Source organism: Ischnura elegans, chromosome 10, assembly GCF_921293095.1.
Source record: "Ischnura elegans chromosome 10, ioIscEleg1.1, whole genome shotgun sequence".
Taxonomy (NCBI): domain Eukaryota; kingdom Metazoa; phylum Arthropoda; class Insecta; order Odonata; family Coenagrionidae; genus Ischnura; species Ischnura elegans.
In genome coordinates this window covers 89,805,741-89,827,490 of record NC_060255.1, presented here as the reverse complement: position 1 = coordinate 89,827,490, position 21,750 = coordinate 89,805,741, and the positions used below count along the sequence as shown (strand labels likewise).

Sequence of the window (21,750 nt, the reverse complement as noted above, 5' to 3'; positions counted from 1 at the left end):
ATTGTCGCCCTTTTTTTAAAAGCCTTAAATTACTCACTGTACCTTGCGTATATATATATCAGAGTGTCATATATGTAAAAAGGTATAAAGGTTGTTTTACTATGAATAATAAGATACATTCCTATGAAACAAGGAGATGTTATGACGTTCATGTCAAACAATCGAACCTAGCTCTGGTATCTAGAGGGCCTGAGCACATGTGTACAAAATTGTATAATAACCTACCTGTAAACATTAAAAGTATAGAAAATATTGATGTTTTTAAAAAGAGGGTCTTTGCTTACTTAATAGAGAAGTGTTTTTATAGTATAAAAGAATATCTTCAATCTGAAATGTAGCATTTTCTTATGTTAATTTGTTAATTTTGACGTGCCCTATATACTTGTTTAATGATTTTATCATGACATATTGTATCCTTGGGCAAATAAATATTATTATTATTATTATCAATTTACTTTTAGTTTATTGTTGATGGTCACCATCACTTACGCCAACATCCAACAGATTACAATACTCAGGTTTTGAGGAACAAAATTGTGTTACAAAACGTTTTTGAAATATTTGTAAAAATTATGAAATCTGTTTGACATTTGGTTTCAATAGATTTTGTTACATGAATAGGTGTCACATCATATTTTATAATAGGTAAGGATTTAAATGCTTACCTGGAACAAAATATTTCTCCAAACCATGCATGAAATTTGCATGCTAATTATTAAAACTATACGTGCTTATTAGTCTGGAACCAGCATAAATCGATAAAGACTCTTTTAGGTACCTCAAGCATATGATGATCCCTTAATATTATCATAGTTTTCATAAATATGTATTCAAATTCATTTTGAATATGTAATGAAAACAAATTGGCTTTTTTGTTTGATATGAACACAGTATGCTACCCACTTTCAAAGCTATCTGTTGAAATATTTGCTCCAAAAGAGGCATTATAGAACAAATATTTGTTTCTTAAATTAAGCCGGAGACCAAATAAATAGTTAAAAGGCTGTTGCAATCGAAGAATTAGCCAATCGCAAACATAATTAGCAAACTCTTTAATCTACTGTCAAGCTTCCTTTGGAATTTCCCTGACAAGTTTGCTATAAAACAGAAATATCTCCACCCATTAAATATGCAGCAAAGTTAATGGATTGGCACAAGAATTGTATCTTGTGGTAGACGTACTTGGGCTGAATCTGCTTATGTCATTCCAGAATAATGTGATGTTCAACAGAAGTACAATTCATCTATCTGCGAAATCAGTGAAATACTGAACTGCAAGGGTAGTGAAATATTAGAGCCACACTATATTCTCTCAGCATAACATTGATATCTATTTTTTTTAACATATATATGTGCGGCTTTCACATTATATTATGAGAAAAGACTAGAATATAATTTTGTGGCCTCTGAAATGCACGGACGGAATAGAGAGGCAATATGCTCCCGTAACATTGGGAAGGTGCTCATTGGACTAGTACAAATTCAAATGTCAATGGGCTTCATGACAATCCGTGGCATAATTTAATGTACACAATATTCTTATCAGTTAGAAATAAGGGAAATGCCATTGGAGTAAGTGTTGAGAGTGAGAGACAGTGACACACATATTAATGTCAGTAAGTCTTCCAAGAGAGACAGACATGGGAGAATGGTGGAAAATCTTTCAGGAACTAAGTATAAAAATAAAGCTTATTACATATGCACTTCCAATTCCCACTTATTGAACAGTTACATACTGATAGATTATCAAGCATCAAATTTAAATGTGATACTTCTTAGTAACCTTTATGTTTTTCAAGGTATAGGGCTCAACCTAGTTCCTACTCATGCTATGGCAAGATAAGGTACTCTTTCTGTTGATTTGAGGGTTTAAATGTATCCTAGCGATGAGGAGATCAATTGTCATTTGAACCCACAGAGGACAGTGTTAGATAGAATGCAGTGCTGTGTAATTATCAGCCACAGCACTGAGAAAGAAAATGAGTATAGACTCGATAAGGAAATCAATCATCTATTAGAAGCACATACATAAATATTCTCCATACTTAAAGACTAATCATGGGAAGTTTTTCTACTGGTCATGGACAGAATGTTATAAAACACTTGATAGATAGCAAAAAAATGTGCTCTTTGTCATGTTTCCATTTCACAAGATTAAACAGTTTCATATCTGAAGTAGTCATCACGCCCTAATTTGGAGCATGATAACAATATAACAAAACAAATAGTCTTGGCTGGCACACGTGCCACACTCAACTTTCAACCTTGAAAATTGTGAAGTTTTTTTTTACTAGCTATGGACGGAACATTATTAATACTAGGTCAATAGTAAAATATGTGCTCTTTGGTACATTGCCATTTGACTAGATGAAACAATTCCACATCTGCAGTAGGCACCACAAACTCATTCTTGATTATGCTTTTAATATAACACAAAGGACCATCACAGCCCTCACTCAGGCTTTGAGTAGGGATAGTGCACACAGGGCATGGACAATATTATAGAATTACACTCAATAAATAGTAAAATAGATATGTGCTCTTTGGTATGTTGCCATTTGACTAGATTAAACAACTGTATGTCCACAAAAGGCATCATACCCTCATTCCTGAGTATGTCATTAATGTAACAAAAGGGAGGGTCAACGCTAGCATATGAGACTTCTGGAGAGATGGTGCCACACTTGAGAGGAATGGATGGAAGAAATCATGAGGCAGGCGGATGTGATAGACCGGAGGGGGAGCCACTTCCATCACAGGGGGATTGGTGACATCTGCAAATGTCACGGATGACACCAGACCCAAGTGAAGAACCACCTCCCCTCTCTTGTTTTGCACCACTCCACCCGACGTTTGGTTTGCAGGCGGCATTGCCACAACCTCTCCCTTCCCTGTGAGTCGCAGTTTGTATGATTTGAGGTCGATAGGGGGCCCCATTCGAAGGACTGCACCCAGCACCTTGGCCTGAGGATTGCTGGCTGCACCAACCAAGGCAGTGGCTATCTCCAAGTGCACGCTGCTGTGAATTCCTCTGCAATACGTCCCTCTGGTTTCGCTCGAGCTCCTGTCCCCCTTCCCATCCTCCAACGCCATCTCGCTCAGCTCCTTTCCATCATGCGACACCATTTTCAATGGCAACCACTCGACTAGTCGCTCCGGAGCAGAATCACCATACATTGCGATGAATCTTAAAATATATGAAATGAAAATATGAAGAATAGAAAGAATAAGGGGGTTATCTGGCAAAATTTTACCACATTCTATTTTCTAAATAAAAATAATACCTATCTAACAATAAGACATACACTGCACAGTTTGGTATTGACAATAGGGGCTATTAGGCTCACAATATAAACAGAAAAGAGGGAAAGTAGCTGCAAAAAAAAAATTCACTTGATTTGACCAGATTTCCTGGATCTCCCTATCATCGATCAAGCATGGAACTAGTTACATTTCCAAACCAGGGATGAAATTGTTTCCAAACAAGTACTTATTTTAGAGTCCTATTAGTACACATATTTTATCATGGCAGAAAATATTTTTGTGTTTTTTTATGGGATGAAGAGATGTGGTGTATGACTATGACAAAAAAGATGTGTTGGGTGGCAACTGTGAGAAATGGGGATAACTGTTTTAAAGGCATGAGAAAGAGCCAAAAATAAATCATAGGTGTGTTGTAAAGTTTTCTGAGGATGATATAATTAGGAGTTCTGTTACATAATGAGCACTAAAGTGCTTTTTGAGGTGGAAAAATGAAAGGATGATCACACTGATGTCACATGGCGACAGAGGAAGGGGTAAAAGGGGAGCAAAAGAGGAGAAAAGTTCACCTCCATGAACAACAAGGAACCTAATTGAGGAGAATATCAAGGGGAAGAGGAAATGCTTATTGAAATGATTTTTGCCTAAAAATACCCAGAAAATAGTTTTTCATTCCTAAACTTCGGTCAGCAGTAGAACATCCTGAGGGTATATTATTAATCAATTACACTCAATTGCATATATTAGTGGCCTCTTATACTTTTTGTTGCATGTCCTCACCCCACTGGTTTTTTAACTAGGGAATTGGTTCATCCACAATTCACAAGAAAAGGACTTACCGCTCTGATAGATTGCCCATAGAATCCAAGCCGAGGAGCAATGAGAGTGCTTTCCTCTTTAGGGCCACACATCCACTAGCTGAGAAGTCTGCCAAGAAGACAGGAAGAGAGCAGCTCCATCGAGCAGAGTGTCGGAAGCGCACTGATTTCCTCGGACCCCCACAAATATGCGTGCCAGCCACTGGTCCCAACATTGTCAGCCAGCCATCTGCATGAGGGGTCACGTGAATCGCCTCCAACACCCCTCCTCCCTCAACACCTTCCTCTCGCTGCTTCACGTCCTCCCCACCAAGGACCTACCAAAATATCAAAGTACTCTTTGTGTTCAAAACATTCTGATTGGATGACAGAAGCAATTGTAAAATCGTAAACTAGTTCACTGTGGAGTGACCCACTATTGGGTCATACCCCACTTCCTCCTAGAGCAGTAATAAATTAGGTAACTAGAGATGTGCGAATAGTATCCGTGAATACTCGAATACTAGAAAGTATTCGATATTCAAGGTCTCGAATAGTTATGCGAAAAGTACCGCCTCGAATACCTCGAATACTTTCAATTTCGCGTCGTACACTGTCGCACGCACGTCGTTTGTAGTCGACTCGGAAAAATGTAGAGAACTCTAGTCTTTTAGTGCATGCAGCACCGTTTTAGGCAAGTTAACGAACTACATCAAATTCGCGGGTTAGAGCGGTGAAAAGAGTTTGAAGTGGGGAACCTAAATTGATCCGGGTGAAAAAAATCCGAAAATCCCCGGTTTCCCCCACCAGGAAAACCCCTTAGTGCCGTGGGATAGTATCTACGTTGCGCAACTCCCAAAATCTGCTTCCCCCTCTATCTGTCAGCCCTCGGCCCCTCCTCCGACGCTTTCCTCCTCTTCGAAATCAAACAAAAGGCCCCAGCTCGCGCAGGTTTCCTATAAATGAGACGAAGAGTTTACCATGTGTCATTTATGGCTAATAAGGACAGGCACTTACAATTAGTTTGAATCTTTTCCAGGCGATGAAACTACCATAGGGAGAAACTCAGTGCCGTGGGATAGTAACATTGACGCATTTCCCACGATCTGCTATCCCCCTCCATTCAGCATTCGCCTCACCCAGTCTGACGCTTTCCTCTTCTCCAAAATCAAACAAAAGGTTCTCGCTCGCGCAGGGATCTTATTACGAAGACCTTAGCTTCGAAAAAAAAATATCAAATTACACGAGAACAATAAAGACGTGTCTCACGCCCCCCTTTTCTAACCCACTGACCTTTTTCTGCCTACCTGCTTCGAAGTTCCCCATTTCTGGAGGTCAACTGCTGCATGAGTACCATGGGATAGTTACATTAGCGCATTTCCCAAGATCCGCTATCCCCCTCCATTCAGCACTAGCCCCCCTCTGAGGCTTTCCTCTTCTCCGAAATAAAAAAATGTCCCAGCTCGCGCAGGGATTGTATTACGAAGACCTTAGCTTCGAAAAAAATATCAAGTTACACAAGAACAAAAGAAATGTGTTTCGTGCCCCACCCCCCTCTCTCACCCGCTGACCTTTTTCAGCCTACCTGCTTCTAAGTTTCCATTTTCTGGAGGTAAACTGCTGCATGAATCACCTATTAGCCCAAAAGGTGTCTTATAATGACTTTCTGCAATTGATATTACACCTTTGTTGGATTGAAATATTAGTAATGTGCGCGTAATTTAAAAAAGAACAAGACCAAACGCGATGAATTTCTGACTTTATTTAAGCATTTTACGCGAGGAAATAAATGTCAAAATAGGACGGAGACTTGGCATTCTGGCGAGACTCGATATGAGTAGCAGAGTTTCTCGGAAGTTGATGCGGTATTTTTTTCCGAAAACATATATCAAGCTACAATTTATGAGTGGTGCTATAAATCTTTATTGTTAAAGCCCCAGAGGAAGGGATATTTTCTCAGGATTTTTGGGTTCTCCCTGATATCATTTCCAATTCATCTTCTTGTCTCGTGAGAACTCCCAAAGATGGACTGAAAATAATTGAAGAAAATCCGGTGGAGAAGAGCTTGTATTTTACAAAATGCTTCAGATTGTCAGCTAGCACTTGGCAGCAGGCGTGAGGGTAAAACGATGTTAGTTGAATTAATTATATGCCCAATTGTTTCCATGAAATTAAAATATTCCATTAATCAGCTAAATTCCTGTGCAAATCCTTTAAAGGAAATCAAAATTACTCCCCAAAATCTTGAGTTGCCTGCTGCTTAGGCAACCGAGTCAAACATTCCAGCATTCATCGTTTAGTATTCGAGGTATTCAAAATTTGAGGTATTCGAATATTTGAGCAATGATTTAATATTCGAATTCGATATTAGAGTTCGAGAAATCTGCTATTCGACCCATCTCTAAAATTAACCGTATTTCTTCAGTTTGCAGCTGTTGCCATTTAGCAAACTGAGACGTTAGAGACTTAATGTGTCCACAATATACATAGTTACCTCCGTGGTGCGACTGAAGCTCAGATTGATCTACCGGTGGGTCACACACTTGCTAGACTTGGTGGCATCATGCAAAATGGCCGCCCATCTGCAACTTGGCTCACCACTTACAATCAGAGAAAATTTATGTATCACAAGAACAATAAAAACAACTATAGCAATGGAAAACTGAATCTGAAAGTTCAAATCTGAATTTAGCTCAGATTTACTAGGAAGATGAAATTCAAGCAAGAGCTCATTGTATCAACTGAGAAGTCTTGGACCGTGGTATGACAGAGGCAACCACTCCTGACAAGACAGTGGTAGACTAACCTCAGAAATTTGTTATTATGTAACATGTCCACGAGCTGAATCTACCTTCCCGAGTTTAGGCTGTGGTAGTATCCACCGAAGCACTGTGGATATACTTATTTCTATGACCAACCAGAGGATCATGCCTTGGCTCACCTTCTAGCCCCTGCTCAGAGTTGGCACCGCACTCAGGGGCTTTCTACCACTAGGAGTGGGATGTTGTTGTTGTATAAGGGAAGCAAGGAACATGGGGCAGCCACCGTTTGTCCCCAATGCAGCTACAGAATGCACTAGAGTACTCTCAGTCAAGTGCCTCAGGAATGTGGCAAAGGCTCACTACCAAGATTCAGTGCTGTTAATTTTGGGGCTTTCACAATCTGGATGTTAGAATGAGGCAGTGTACAGTGTAGCCACATGGAAGCACCACCCAGGTGGCACCAGTCCCATTTTTTTCAACTTTAGCTGTCAAATTCCATTCTGAAGTTATGTTAGGGAGTAGGGTGGTGTTACACGTGGACTGTATGCATTTCATTTATAAATTGCAGTAAGTTTGCTGTTGCACAGGAAGGAAGTTGGGTGTAAACCACCAGTGGGCCATACCGTAATGAACATGTTAATAATAAAAGCTAAATTATAAATAATGGAAACACAAACAAGTTTTCAGAAGTTAACACTTGGAAAAAACATATTAAAATATTAGCTAGTGTCAAAATTCTCATATATATAGGGATACCATAACCAGTATATTTTCCGCCAAGTATCCATAGAAAATATTAGCTTTTTCATATTATAAACTCTATTGATCAATATGATGCTGTAGGAACATTGATCCTGTACAATGTTCATCTTATTAAGCATAAATTTTAGCTTTCCTCTTAAACTGGTGAACTTAACAGTTTTTTCATCATGGAGTAGAAAAGGGTAATGAGATTTCTAATCATAGTAAAAGAAGGAATGCATCTTTCATTGGAAATTTTACACTGTCCTACAATCTATCCAAGTAATAGAAGCCCCCACTGGTTGGCACTACTTTAGAAAGAGTAATAGTAATTAGAAAGAGTAGGATAAAATATCCACACACCACTGTCTCCTTCCATCCTGCCATTACAGGTTCTCCTGTGATATAACCTGGGCTGCCACTCCGCCTCCACACCATCCGGTCCTTGTCATACTCAGCACCAATATCCTCCTCTGAACTCCACCACTTGAAGGAGACCAAGTGCACACGGGATATAGCACTAGCTTCCCCGCCAAAGGAGATGTTTGACAAAACAAAATACGCCTGGGCGGAATGAATGTTGACTCCCAGAACGTCCACCACCAGACGAACAGCCATGACCACGTTCTTGCAAATGTCTCCCTGTAGCTCAGAATAAGGCAAGTCATCCACTTCAATGCAGTCGTCAAAACCTCGGCTACCACACACCCACTGCTGGGCACGGATACATGACTCCGGGGGACACGCCTTGAATGAGAAGAAATTTTCGCTGGCAACTCTACAAGGACCAAAAAAGGCACTTCCACACAAAGATGCTTGCATGATTACTTGGACTGGTATTTTATATGGATTGGTGGGTTTGATTCTTTTACTCTCAGTTCCACTGATTCTTGCTGTTTGAACCGGAACCTTAATAGATACCAAAAAGAACTGCAACCAAAACAATGGTGGGAAAAATTTTGAATGCTGTTTACTCTATGAAACAAAAGGGCTTACAAAAAACCATGAATTGATTTAGTTGATGGACCCAGGACTTGAGCACGTACAAAAAAGAAACAATGCCAAAATAAATTGTGGGAAAACCTGAGTAATCACTGTTCACTTGTTGAAAGTAACAGGTATGCAAAAAATCGTGATTCGGGCTACCAGCTGGGTGGTCTCTCTCCAATCTGCTAATGTTTCAGAACATGAGTCGGGTTCCAAAATGTCTGCAGAATGGAAAAAGACCACCCAGCTGGAAGCCCAAATAGCTTTTTTCGAATATATTTGCCGGAAAAGGATCAGATCTTACTTTATGGAATAATCTAATCGCTATGCCTTATGAAGCTTTTAACACTAGTAAAAGAAAAGTTCCTCATGCAATTAATGCTCTCCTAGAAGAGCATACTATGTAATTGAATGAAAAACTCCTTTGCTATTGAAAATTGAGGTGGCAGGGATTTCTATGCCTCGCTATATCCATATTTTTTCACACTGCCAAGTACTCATTTAAAATACAATTCTTGGTGTACTCATTAGAACGAGCTTCTACTATCCAGTGGTTCAATAGGTCAAGGCATTATTACCAGGTTTAAGTCACTGTTATTTAGAAATAATCCCAAGAAGTAAACCTATACAGAGTATTCCATAACTGCACACAAAGTTTTTTCCTTTTCTAAGATTATTTTCATTAATTTTCCAAATTTCCATATTATCACACTCATGGTGCACTTACATAGGAAGTAGATGAGTTGGGCCACAGAAGAGGAGAACTCAATATTGTTAGATTTCTTGAGATAGCTTCAGCTCCAAGTGCTGAGCATCTCTGTCTCAATACAGCTCTATGTTGTGAGATTCTCAACTCTCCACTTTTCTCTTCAACAAATGGAAGGGGTAGAACACATGAAGACTTCCAATTTTCCAGAAATCGCACCAACTTCTTTCTCTGGCAAAGACTGTTGAAACCACTGGACATTAATTCTGAAAATTTAAGATATTCTCTTGCTGATTGAAAAGGAATCATCACATCGGAAAACTTCAATGAAGTACATATTGACGATGAAGAGTGTAGGATTTGGGGTTTTTCTGGTGTGTTTGTTGACTTATGGTGAAAATAGTTTTGAAAACCATTCTGCTTTCATCATCAGGTCGACAAACCTTTGTCCTGACCATAAAAGCAAGATGGCTTCGGAAACTGTTGTCACCATAAGACAGTGAAGCAGCTGAAAAATCTGGAATCACTCTTTCATCATGAAAAGCACCAAGGAAACCTATGCAAGAATTGATGATGAAGTTAACTCCCTTTACCAATCACACTAATGAAGGTTGCCCATTAGATAATTCTTGATTGAAACTTTTTTATCAACTTTCTGAGGGTGAAAAAAGTATGCCACATATCTATCTTCAAAACCAATACCGCTAAAAACAAAATCATTTACTTGATAACAGTCTTAAAATTTTCCTCAAAATTACATATCAGAAGAAAAGATTTATTTGACAATAGTTTAAGATTTTATTCACCAAATATCTTTACATATAATCATCATAAGTGATTTCATACACTAACAAAGGTGAGAACCTGACATGTAAACATCTTTTTCCAAGATTTGAAAGTGTAAATGATCCTAACATGAGTCCAAGCTAAAAGGTTTTCTCGTAATACATGTACATATACATACATACATGGTATGTCATTCACATAGTACATACATATTTAATAAATTAGTACCATTGCTAGCCTACAGTAACTGTAAGTAAAAAATCGGCACATGTACAGTTAGGGGAAATAATATTTTTTTCTGATGTTTAAAAGTGCACTTTCCGGCAAGACAGGGAAGAATAATGTTACCAACACAGTGAAAGTATATCAATCATCCTTTCCATATGTATTTCTTTCACACCAAATAACCTAGATAGATGGCAGAATCAATGCTTACCCAAGGGAAGAAGGGTTGACTCCTCCACTGCCCACAGCACATCTCCAACCTTATAAGATGAGTTCCCAGAAAACAACACACCATTATGTGAGAGACTGGGCCACTTAAACACTTGTTTCTTCCCAATCAACTCTCTGAACTCCTTCAGCGACCTAGCAGGCTGTAATAATAGTTAAAAATAAAACAAGTGATTAACCTATGATTATGATTATAGCGCTCAAAATGAAAGACAAGATTCTTAACAGCTTCCAATTTAAGATTCATCAGGATATATGTACATCAAGATACATGAGAAATATTTCAGCTGCCACACAAACAGTGGTGAAATTCACATTCATTGCCAAAATTCCTCTCAAGCCTTTGACTTTCTGGGCCACTTCACAGATCTCTCTGCTATCCTTCTGGTTCCTTGAATTTGCTCCTTGACCAAAACCCTATCCAGGTAAATTGTCAGAGGAATCATGGAACCTGGATAGCGTAGGGATCTGAACAGTAGCCTGGAAAGCAAAAGATGAATGTCTAATAATAATGAGTCTACTGTATATGTTGCCAAAAAAGACAACAAGCCACTGGTCAAAGGATTGCATACTCTCCTGTACCGAACTACCAAAATAAATAGAACATGGAATTTTTACACGTAAAACTTAGGACATAAAATTGGATTTTAAGATTAAATAATATAACAGAACCTACCATACCTCAACCAACTTGATTCATGCATATCTAAGCAAGTTTACTCTGAAGGATGTTTATTACCCTCTGTTGATGGTGAACTTCATATTTATAGAATAGAATTTATTCTTCAAAGACCGTACAAACATGTGTAGGTATGGGATTCGTCATTTACAAATACAGAAAATACTAACCCAATACAAAAAATGAAATATATACACATAAACACATTTTAATACAAGTACTTTAGTAAACTGTCCAGCAATTTGTAATTGCAAACAAATACATACCAGGTCAAGATATAATTAATGCAAGTTATGTGTGCTGCATAAATTTGTCGACTGAGTAGAAGACATTTATTTTTAAATATTGATTAAGTGCATACTTGAATGAACTTTTCGATTCACAGTTTTTATTCCAGTGGGTAACTTGTTAAATAGTATAAGACCCATATTTTTTGGTCCTAGTGCAGTATGTCTAGTCCTGACGTAGGTTTGTAGCACTTCTAGTGTTATAACTGTGATGTAAGTCATTTTGGCTATAACTGGAGAGATTCAGTTTAGCACAGGTGATTGCAGCATATATATATAGATACAAGGAAGAGGCAGGATGCAAAGTTTTTTAAAAAGAGGGCGACATGGTACATTGAAGGGTGCATTACACATAAGTCGAACAACTCTTTTCTGTATTTTAAATATAACATTAGCCTTTGGTGAAGAACCTCAGAAAAGAATACTATAGATTACATGGGCGTAAAATTCACCAAAATAGACTGACAATAACACATCAATGCTAACCGTATGCCGAATAGATCTTATAAGGTAACAAACTGAACTCAATTTATTCCGTAAATGGTGAATATGACTGTCCCAGGACAACCTGCTATCAATTTTGATTCCTAAGAAATGAGAAGTGGTATTCTGTGGTATTAGTTCACCATTAATTTTAATAGTAATGTTTGCCTGAGGCTTGTTTTTGTTTGCAAAATAAATTAGATTAGATTTATCAACATTCAAACTAAGGGAATTGTGAACACACCACTCACATAGAAGAGTAGCAGCACTATAGAAGCAGTAAGAGTAGAGAATTTATAATGGAATGACAACATTGTCACTGGATTACATTAAAGTTGAGCACAAGGAATTCAGTTCCACTGTCATTGCTGAATCCTCAAAGTGCTCTTAATCCAATATCTTTTGTGCTAAGAGAGTATTGATGCTTCAAGGGATTAAAGACTCACACTATAGTCTGCTAGAGCCAGTCGACTGGGATTGTTATCACGGCTGATGCACAGTAGGCTTTTCTGGTCATTGTCCTTTGCTTGCAGCTCCATTGTGTGGTTTGGTGTGGAAATCCACTTATATTGCTGGCATAACCTTGGGTCAGGCACAGCAGAGGGGAGAGGCAAGCAATAGGAAAATGCCTCCTTTTCCTCCTCAGTGCAATCCAAAACATCACAGCAGCAGTTTGGATCACAGGAGCCCACCTGAAGATTATTCAGAATAAAGTAAAAATATACGGCATTCTTCACTTCAGCAAAAAAATGCATTCATGCACTCAGGCTTATTATATACCCAGGGGTGTTCCATGGTATTAGGCTCAACTATGCAGGAGTTAATACTCGAAAATGAAAAGGAGATTTCGTTGACTTCCACTGATTTATTTCGTCTGTACGACATGTTTCGAACCATAGAGGTTATCAAGTACAACCAGGGTGGGGTGCTTTATTTGTCCACATTTCTCTCACAGTGCATTCTCACATATGCCAACAAGTACTAATATCACAAACATGCTTTTTTTTCCAAAACCATGTTGTAGATTGATTTTTAGATTTTTTGCTGCTAAGTTTTGAATTTCATGTCGGAAATTTTTATTACAAGTATAATTTTTATTCACTTCTTTCAATTAGAGTTATGGTATGCTCAAAAAGGTGGTACAAAATACATTGAATATTGGCCTTTAACTTCATTTTACAGCAGACTCCCGATTATCCGGTTGCTGTTTATCCGGGTTGCAGATGATCCGTGCATGATTTCCACTCTCGCTCAATTTTTTCTACGATCTTTATAAAAATAATAAAATTGGACGTAAAATCATCAGAATTACTGCATTAATGGTAGGATACACCAGGCTTGTTATTTCCACTAGAATCCCCTTTGTAAAACAGAAGCGATCACGTACTAGCTGCATTCAAGGGAGCACCGTGTTCCTGTTTCCCAAGCCTCGCTGTGCGCGACCGCACTCCGTGATCGCGGATACACGTCCCGCAGCAATTACAACCCGGGCAACTTGTGCGAGACGCGACTACGTGGCATGGTGCCTGACAGTGTAGTTTCTGACGTCAAGCATATGTTTTGAAGCATTCATGCAAACCACTTTTCTGTATCCGTGATCGCACAGCCAAGGATGTGTGGTTTTTGAAACCAGGCCTTACATGGAGCATTAATAATACGAGTACAACCATGTTACCGCCGATAAAAAGATCGCGAACTGGCGAAGAAAGCTCTCATTAAGTCCGGGAAGCACTCTAAAATAAAATAACAATATATTGTTTGTTTTAGGTAAATTATGAACACGGCAAAAAATTACGTGAAAATTTGGGTTATCCGTGTTTTCCGATTATTCGTGCCTTCTCTCCCCATCATTAGCCCGGATAATCGAGAGTGTACTGTACTTATAGATTACATATTTGCATGGATCAGAGTCGGTGGCGGTTATATACGGGGGCACCACCTCCCTCCTTGAGAGGGCCGCCTGCATTGCAGATGATTGCAGGACCACAATTCCGACTTTTTTATATCATAGGACGATGCTATCTAGTATATGTGTTAAATCAGTTTAAATAAAACTTGCTTAAACTTTGCAGGAGACTTGATTGTATTTTTATTACAATAAAAGTGAATGTAACTCAAGATATCTTAGGCACCCCCCTAAGTTTTTTCTTCTCCTTCTTGGCGTTTCCATTATATAGTATAACATGATTGCAAAGCTTAATGTTAACTGTTTAAGGCAATAAATAGGTACTTAGGCTGGCAGAGTTTTTCTTAAGTCACTAAATGAGGAAGGTGATAACCATTCATTTCAGTGCAAGATCTAAAGCATGACTTTTGAACTGAATTCTAAATGAGTATGAAATATTTGGGGTAAATTTTTTGATATTACTATTTTGGCATGGATGTTGTATGCCTCAATTATTTTTTCCAGTTGCTTCCAAAATTTGAGAAAATACTAAATTATAAGCCCATATTTGATTGATTTGATGACCCTCCGCTAGGCCCCAAGGTCATATTTGTACATAGTAGGATAGTAAGCAACCTGAAAGAGATCTTTGCTAGTTCTCTAAAACCCCAAACACACTCAAGGCATTTTGGATTTTCAACTTGTTTCCTTTCTTAAGACATATGCCAGCTGGAGCTTGAGATGAAGGAAGTGACCGAGTCAAAATTTAGTCATGCATCAGCTTCCTTGATATGTCACGAATTAAACATTACTAGTGAAATTTGAAAAATATGATTGAAATTATTCCAATTGGTCCTCAGATAATGAGAAAGATATGTTGTTATGTACATTCTTTTATAACACATGATGCCAGGCAAATCTGAGAAGCAGATGTATAAATTAATAAGGGTTGCACTGGGCATTGGAGATTAAGATCAACTGCTTTGTTCCTGAAGTTAATTTTGAGCATTCAATTTATATGATGAATAGTTGACAAACAATACAATATGTTATTACACTACCCTACACATTCTTAAGTTAATGTGTAAGTATTTGGAGGTTTTTAAAACATACTATTGTAAAAGTACATATTATGTATTATTATAATTACTGTTGGTATTATTTACACACTATATTCAGTTGCCACTTTACTTTTTGTTTCTGTCTAAATTTTCCTTACTAGTGACATGGCATTTTCCTGAACACCTATGATGAAGAAAAAAGACTTCAGATTCAAGCAGTGGCTTTCCTGAAAGAACGAGCACCTTTTTCATGGCTGAGGTAATTAGATGTATCAGGGGAGAGGAGAGACAAGAACTTTCCGTTGCATGGTGAAGTGCTGAAAAGTGGGCCAAGACGGGACAGGTTGGCAGGACTGACCCCCACATACTTTTGAGAGGCACATTAAGGGCCATGATCAGGCAGACAAGTAAGTAGCATTGTCCATATAAATAGCATACTATTTATATATGCAAGTGAGGTATTGAAAAAAATTAGATACATGCATGAATTTTATATTTTCATTCAAGAAAAATGCAATTTGACCCATTTCTAGTCGTTACCAATTGATCCGCCAGTGTAAACAGTCTCTAACTGAACTAACCAGTAAGTCACAGGGACAAAGATCGCCATATGGGTGAGTCCTGTTTGTTGTCTTGATTCGCCTGCTTCCCATGGGAGAATCCAGAGCTGGAGTCTGAGTTGGTGGAGATAACTTATTTGATGAGGTGGCAACCATCTGATCCTTTGAATCTCTGGTAGAAGTAAAAATCTCTGTTGTTGATATCAAGCTGCCAGTAGTTGCTTCAGTAGGAGTGGTAGAAACTTCTGTAGTCACTGAAACAAAAACGGTTCTCTTGCTGGTTTCATCAGTTTTTTGCCCTCTCCTCCTTTTCCTTGGGGCTATACCATATTCACAAAGGTGACAAGGGAAAAAAGGATACTAAAAATTAATGACAACATTACATATCACTTTATGACTAATTATTTCCTTGGTGGCAGCTCATATATATGTATTCCTCTTTGACCATATTTTTTGTGTTTGACTTTTACATGTCTGAAAGATGAACAATGAAGTCAAAGAGAAGGCTACAGGAGTGACTCTTTTTTCCAAACTTATTCAAATATGTATACATTTAAAAAAATACCAGTATGTATAACATCTTTAGAAATCCTCCCTATAGTGAAACTCAAATTTTTTTCCTTTAAGAATCAGTTCTCAGGGGTTTCACTGAGCATTAAATATGAATAAACAGGATATTTACAAATTAAAAAAAAAATAAATTCAGATCCCATTGCGGCATGCCTAAAAATGACCTGCCTAGATTGGTCTGGTCATTTAGTCACATACCTGAGATTCCTTGTTCATGCATTGAACTAATCTGTACTGGGCTAAGAGTAGATGGTCCACAGTCCCCATCTAGGCAAGTCACATTTTCCAACTCACACAGAATAGCTTTACTGGACAATATGACAAGGAATAGCCACAGCTGCAATTTTTCCCCAATATTAGGCCAAGACAACATAGTTGAGTCACATGCACCAGGTGATAACCGTAAACTATAATGAGATATGAATCATCACAAATATTTACAGCAATACAAGCAATATAAAAAAATCTATACTTGGACCATAAAATAATTAGTACAGCATAAGATAAAAAGTACCAAAAAATTTATTATGACAACATATTTTGCTACACCACACTTTGAAATATTCATAGATTTAAAATCACCATTTGATGTGAAGGCACAAAGTGATTCACTTAGGCCAGATACTGTGGCTAGAATGATAAATTATGTGGCATCACAAACAACACAATTTAAAGTGAGCCATTTTCATAAAATTTCCCCTACATAACTTGTCTGAATTCATTAGTTCTATCTTGGAATAGAGCATTTTTTTATTTTGTCAAAACATTGCAAATCACATTAGTTGCCTTGGGTAGTCATGAATGTTCTACTTCATAAAATGGGGATGATTGTTACTGCTACGTACCAGATATGTACTTTGTAAATTGATACAATAGAGCAGCGGCGTTGCCAGGAGAGAGGTGTGGGGTAGGGCGGATCGCAAAAATCGATTTTTTTCAAATCCATCTGGCCCAATGAAAAAAAGTTGTGGGACCGATCAAAAATAAGGCCTGAAAAATTTGAGACCTCTACGTGAACCCCTGACCCTCGCTCAAATGCGATTTAGGGGGGGAAGGTCAAAATTTGAAAAATATACAATTTTATGGTCATTTCCTATAGATTTTGCCGAGTTACTGCCCTTCTAGGACAAAAATTTCGTGCATTTTGACGTATCTGCCACCATTTAGCCACAAAATGCCTAATTTGAGTCCGCGCCCGCGAAGAAAATATTACAACGCCCGCGCAGCGTCGCGGATACAAGAGCTGCTAGCCGATCCCGTCCCCTCCCCGCTCGCTTCTCCCCCTCCCATGCCTCGAATGCAGCAAAATTCATCTCGCGTGTGCTGCTAGGAGGGCGTTTATCTTTGATAATATAAATCGGAAGATGGTAGAAGGTAAAAAACGGTGCGTAGTGAGACGACTTGTCCCTTATTTGGAGCCTCGTCGGCGTTAAACAAATCGATGTTACCAACTTATAGAGAAGTGATGAAACATTTTTAGATCTGCGAACGCAGGAAAGGAGCCTGCGGTCTATGAAGACGCCTCTCGAGCGGCTATAAGGTGTGGGAACTTAGGATATACACTTCTATTCCGGTATTGTCCGACAGCTGTGTCTAAATGGATTTTGGGTGAAGGCCGATCGCGTCCCCTCCCCGCTCGCCTCTTCCACGCCCAAAATGCACCAAAATTCACACCAAGTGCGTCTTTCTTCGTCTTTCTTACTAATATTTGATGTTTCAGCATCGTCCGGTGAGGAACAATCACGAAAGAATTACTCAATTATCTTCTTTCCAGTCTATATTTCTTATATCAGTGTCATTCCTCGTCTTTCGCTGCTGTCAACAAAGTTTTGGTGAATTCTTTCACGAATATCTCGTCCGCATGTATAATAAAAAGAATATTTAACTTCAATTTTGAACGTTCACTAATAGATTTTTCATTTCCACAGCGCTAATGTCAGATATAGCCGAAGGAACCGGAGTCTCTCTCCAATATATCATCAGCGTGTAGTCCTTTACGTCGATATTAAAACCCAGCAATTAAAAAAATCTCGGATTTGTTGCCGAACGCATCCTTGCAGCAACGCAAATTGGGTCCCTAGATTACCCTCCCAATGTTTATGTCGCAAATCCAAGTCAGCATAGTGCAATTAGAAAATAGACCACAGTAAGGGATGAAACACGGATTTAATGCTTTCCCGACGAATGATGTGGGTTAACTCTTTTCGGGATTCAACAAAATTTATCTCTTATGATGAGCCCCGAGTCGGAGATTGAAATGTTGGCCATTATGGAAAAATTAACCCGGTGGGAATCCCGAGTTGAGTTTACTCTTTAAGGGATGTTGGAATTATGATTATAGCAAAGGGAAGGTGCCTCCTTTTTTAATTTTGTGTATCTACTTTTCATTCCGAAAGGAATCGATAATCGCATAATAATAATTTTATAACTTTTGCTAATCCTCTGACGGGCGAAGCAAACCTCCAAAAGTGGGACCCTGTTTCTTCAATTAACACCACACATTCCCCTCGAAACTTGTATTGATAAGTCCTCTTGCCTTTTTTCATCAGACAAGAGTATAGTCTTTCGTTCCAATAAAATGGAGCCCTTTGATGAAATCTCTCTTTTCTTGCCCACAGTAGGCAGGGCTGGGCAAAATACAGGCCGAGGAGTATTTGAAATACAAAATACTGCACAAAATGTATTTGAAATGCAAAATAAAAAATACTTTGGACTTCGGTATTTGAAATACAAAATACAAAATAGTATTTTAAATACTTTTTAAAATACAAAATACGCTTGTAAGGAAACTAACAATAAGACATCTTTTAAAAAGTTCTAACACATAAATAAACATAAAAATTCTAACATACACATATACATTTGAGATTTTTCAAAATAAAAATTATCAAATGTTGCTCTCTATGAATGTATTATTCCCCTTGAGGAATACAAGTTTTTCAAAAAGTTTGTCTGACAGAGCTCCCCTCACAGGGAAATGGATAAACCCAGCAAGTGAAAATAAGTCTTTCCACTGGTGAAGATGAGCATAGGCTTGTATTAAATCTGATGAACATTTTCTTAATATTCGGATAATTTTGTAAACTCGACAGCGATTTGTCAGTATGTAGCATCTTTTTCTGTGTACGTAAGTGATTCTGGTACACTAGCTTTGATGTATCTTACGAAGTTATGACATTTGCGTCGGCTAAAGTTGCGGGAACGATAATTGCTGTTGTTTGGTTCTTGCATATACCTCTATCACAGTTGGCAGACGCATTTTCCCCGAAGAAGTTCCAATTTGAGTTTATAGTCCTTAATGTTTATTTTATGAGGAAAGTAGAGATACAAATCGGCTAATTTCATTTTCTTTGAATGAATTGATGAAGAAAATTTTTGATACTATTTTCCCGTACAAGAATTGACGATGTTGACTCATCGATCACCGATTATTCCCTTTTTTCCTCAGTTGTCGAGTTTCTTTAGGATTCAATCCAGCAGCTATCATCTTTCTTTTCGTCAGCTTGTCTTTCAAACTACTTCTTCATTGGGGGAAACTTATGCTCCTCCTTGCACTTACACGCAAAAATATCGCATAATTGTACATGTTCCTTTAAAATTGTTTGAGCTTTATACTTCAATAAAACCCTACTTTTTGTCTATTCTAATTTTCCGTAAGTTATAGTACTTCCTGTGGTACCGCTAAATCCATTTAGTCACATTCACAATGGAAGAGAAGCGCGTCACCATAGTTCGCACACCTTATAGCCGCTCGAGAGGCGTCTTCATAGACCGCAGGCTCCTTTCCTGCGTTCGCAGATCTAAAAATGTTTCATCACTTCTCTATAAGTTGGTAACATCGATTTGTTTAACGCCGACGAGGCTCCAAATAAGGGACAAGTCGTCTCACTACGCACCGTTTTTTACCTTCTACCATCTTCCGATTTATATTATCAAAGATAAACGCCCTCCTAGCAGCACACGCGAGATGAATTTTGCTGCATTCGAGGCATGGGAGGGGGAGAAGCGAGCGGGGAGGGGACGGGATCGGCTAGCAGCTCTTGTATCCGCGACGCTGCGCGGGCGTTGTAATATTTTCTTCGCGGGCGCGGACTCAAATTAGGCATTTTGTGGCTAAATGGTGGCAGATACGTCAAAATGCACGAAATTTTTGCCCTAGAAGGGCAGTAACTCGGCAAAATCTATAGGAAATGACCATAAAATTGTATATTTTTCGAATTTTGACCTTCCCCCCCTAAATCGCATTTGAGCGAGGGTCAGGGGTTCACGTAGAGGTCTCAAATTTTTCAGGCCTTATTTTTGATCGGTCCCACAACTTTTTTTCATTGGGCCAGATGGATTTGAAAAAAATCGATTTTTGCGATCCGCCCTAGTGTGGGGGGTCCGGACCCACCATCAAAATTAAAAAACAAAAATTACGGTACACTCCCGATTATCCGGGCTAATGTTGGGGAGAGACTGCACGAATAATCCGAAAACACAGATAACCTAAACTTTCACTTTAATGTCTTATAATGTTCATAATTTATTTAAAACAAACAATATATTATTATTCAGTTATTTTAGAGTGCTTCGCGGACTTAATGAGAGCTTTCTTTGCCTGTTCACAACCTTTTTAGTGGCGATAATTTGGTTTTACTCGTATTATTAATGCGCCACGTTAAGGCCTGGTTTCGAAAACCACACATCCGTGGCTGTGTGAATACAGATGCAGAAAAAGGTTTGCATGAATGCTTCAAAACCACTGCACGACGTCGGAAACTACACTTTCAGGCACCACGCCACGTAGTCGTGTCTCGCACAAGTTGCCCGGTTTGCAACTGGTGCGTGACGTGTATCCGTGATCACGGAGCACGGTTGCGCACTGCGAGGCTTGGAAAACAGGAACACTGTGCCCCCATGAATGCAGCTAGTACGTGATCACTTCTGTTTTACGAAGGGGATTCTAGTGGAAATAACAAGCCTGGTGTGTCCTACCATTAATGCAGTAATTCCGATGATTTTACGTCCAATTTTATTATTTTTATAAAGATCGCGGAAAAAATTGAGCGAGAGTGGAAATCATGCACGGATCATCTGCAACCCGGATGAACCGCTGCCGGATAATCGGGAGTCTGCTGTAATTTGCTTCACAAAAGAAAAAAAATATTGAAAAATCGTGAATTTACAAAAGATTTCTTTGACAAATGAAGTTTTTTAGATTAAGAAAAGTGTTAAAATTAGTATATAACCCTCTACTTAGTACTCTGTTTTTCAAAAATTTTCCCCCTGATTTTGGACTCCCCCAAACGAAATTCCTGGCTATGCCACTGCAATGGAGGTTTCATAAATCAAACAGGTGCGTACATGGTTATCCTTACATGTGTGGTCAAGACTAGGCTCATAATATTTAACAAAACTCACCTGAATAATCCACAAATAGGAGTTATCATAGGAGGATATGCTCAGACCTCAATGCCCAGAGAGTTGAAGTTTCTAAGTATAATACCAAGCTGGAGATAAACTTCACCCATGCTTTCTGTCTTTAAGCGATACCGTTCACCACTTGATAAAACTAAATCAGGATTCCTCAAATATGGGCCTCCACCCAAGAAATAACGACGAATTCTCTGGAGGATTGAACCGGCTGAAAAGAAGGAAACATGAAAATGAAGGGTTGGGTAAACGCAATTGACTCCTGAGCTGACGGATATATTTTGAAAGTAGAAATGTGTCATAAAATTATACAAATC

At 38.5% G+C, this 21,750-nt stretch overlaps 1 protein-coding gene across 1 annotated transcript; it reads right to left on the bottom strand.

Moving 5' to 3' along the window:
• Positions 1-451: 451 nt before the first annotated feature.
• On the bottom strand, positions 452-21,538 carry LOC124166768 (tectonic-1). The gene is made up of 9 exons (XM_046544447.1): positions 21,422-21,538; positions 16,217-16,425; positions 15,470-15,702; positions 12,389-12,634; positions 10,477-10,636; positions 9,276-9,520; positions 7,925-8,308; positions 4,101-4,396; positions 452-3,187 (listed from the first exon to the last, which is right to left on the bottom strand). The coding sequence occupies exons 1-9, from the start codon at positions 21,448-21,450 to the stop codon at positions 2,596-2,598; spliced, it is 2,394 nt and encodes a 797-aa protein (XP_046400403.1). The 5' UTR covers positions 21,451-21,538; the 3' UTR covers positions 452-2,595.
• Between the last annotated feature and the right edge of the window lie 212 nt (positions 21,539-21,750).

Coding starts and splice junctions, on each gene's coding strand:
- LOC124166768 (XM_046544447.1), bottom strand. CDS start 21,450: ATGATAACTCCTATTTGTGGATTATTCAG. Junction 10,637..12,388: donor TGGCTCTAGCAGACTATAGT/GTGAGTCTTTAA, acceptor CTATTATTACAG/CCTGCTAGGTCGCTGAAGGA. Junction 4,397..7,924: donor CAGGATGGAAGGAGACAGTG/GTGTGTGGATAT, acceptor ATATTTTGGTAG/GTCCTTGGTGGGGAGGACGT.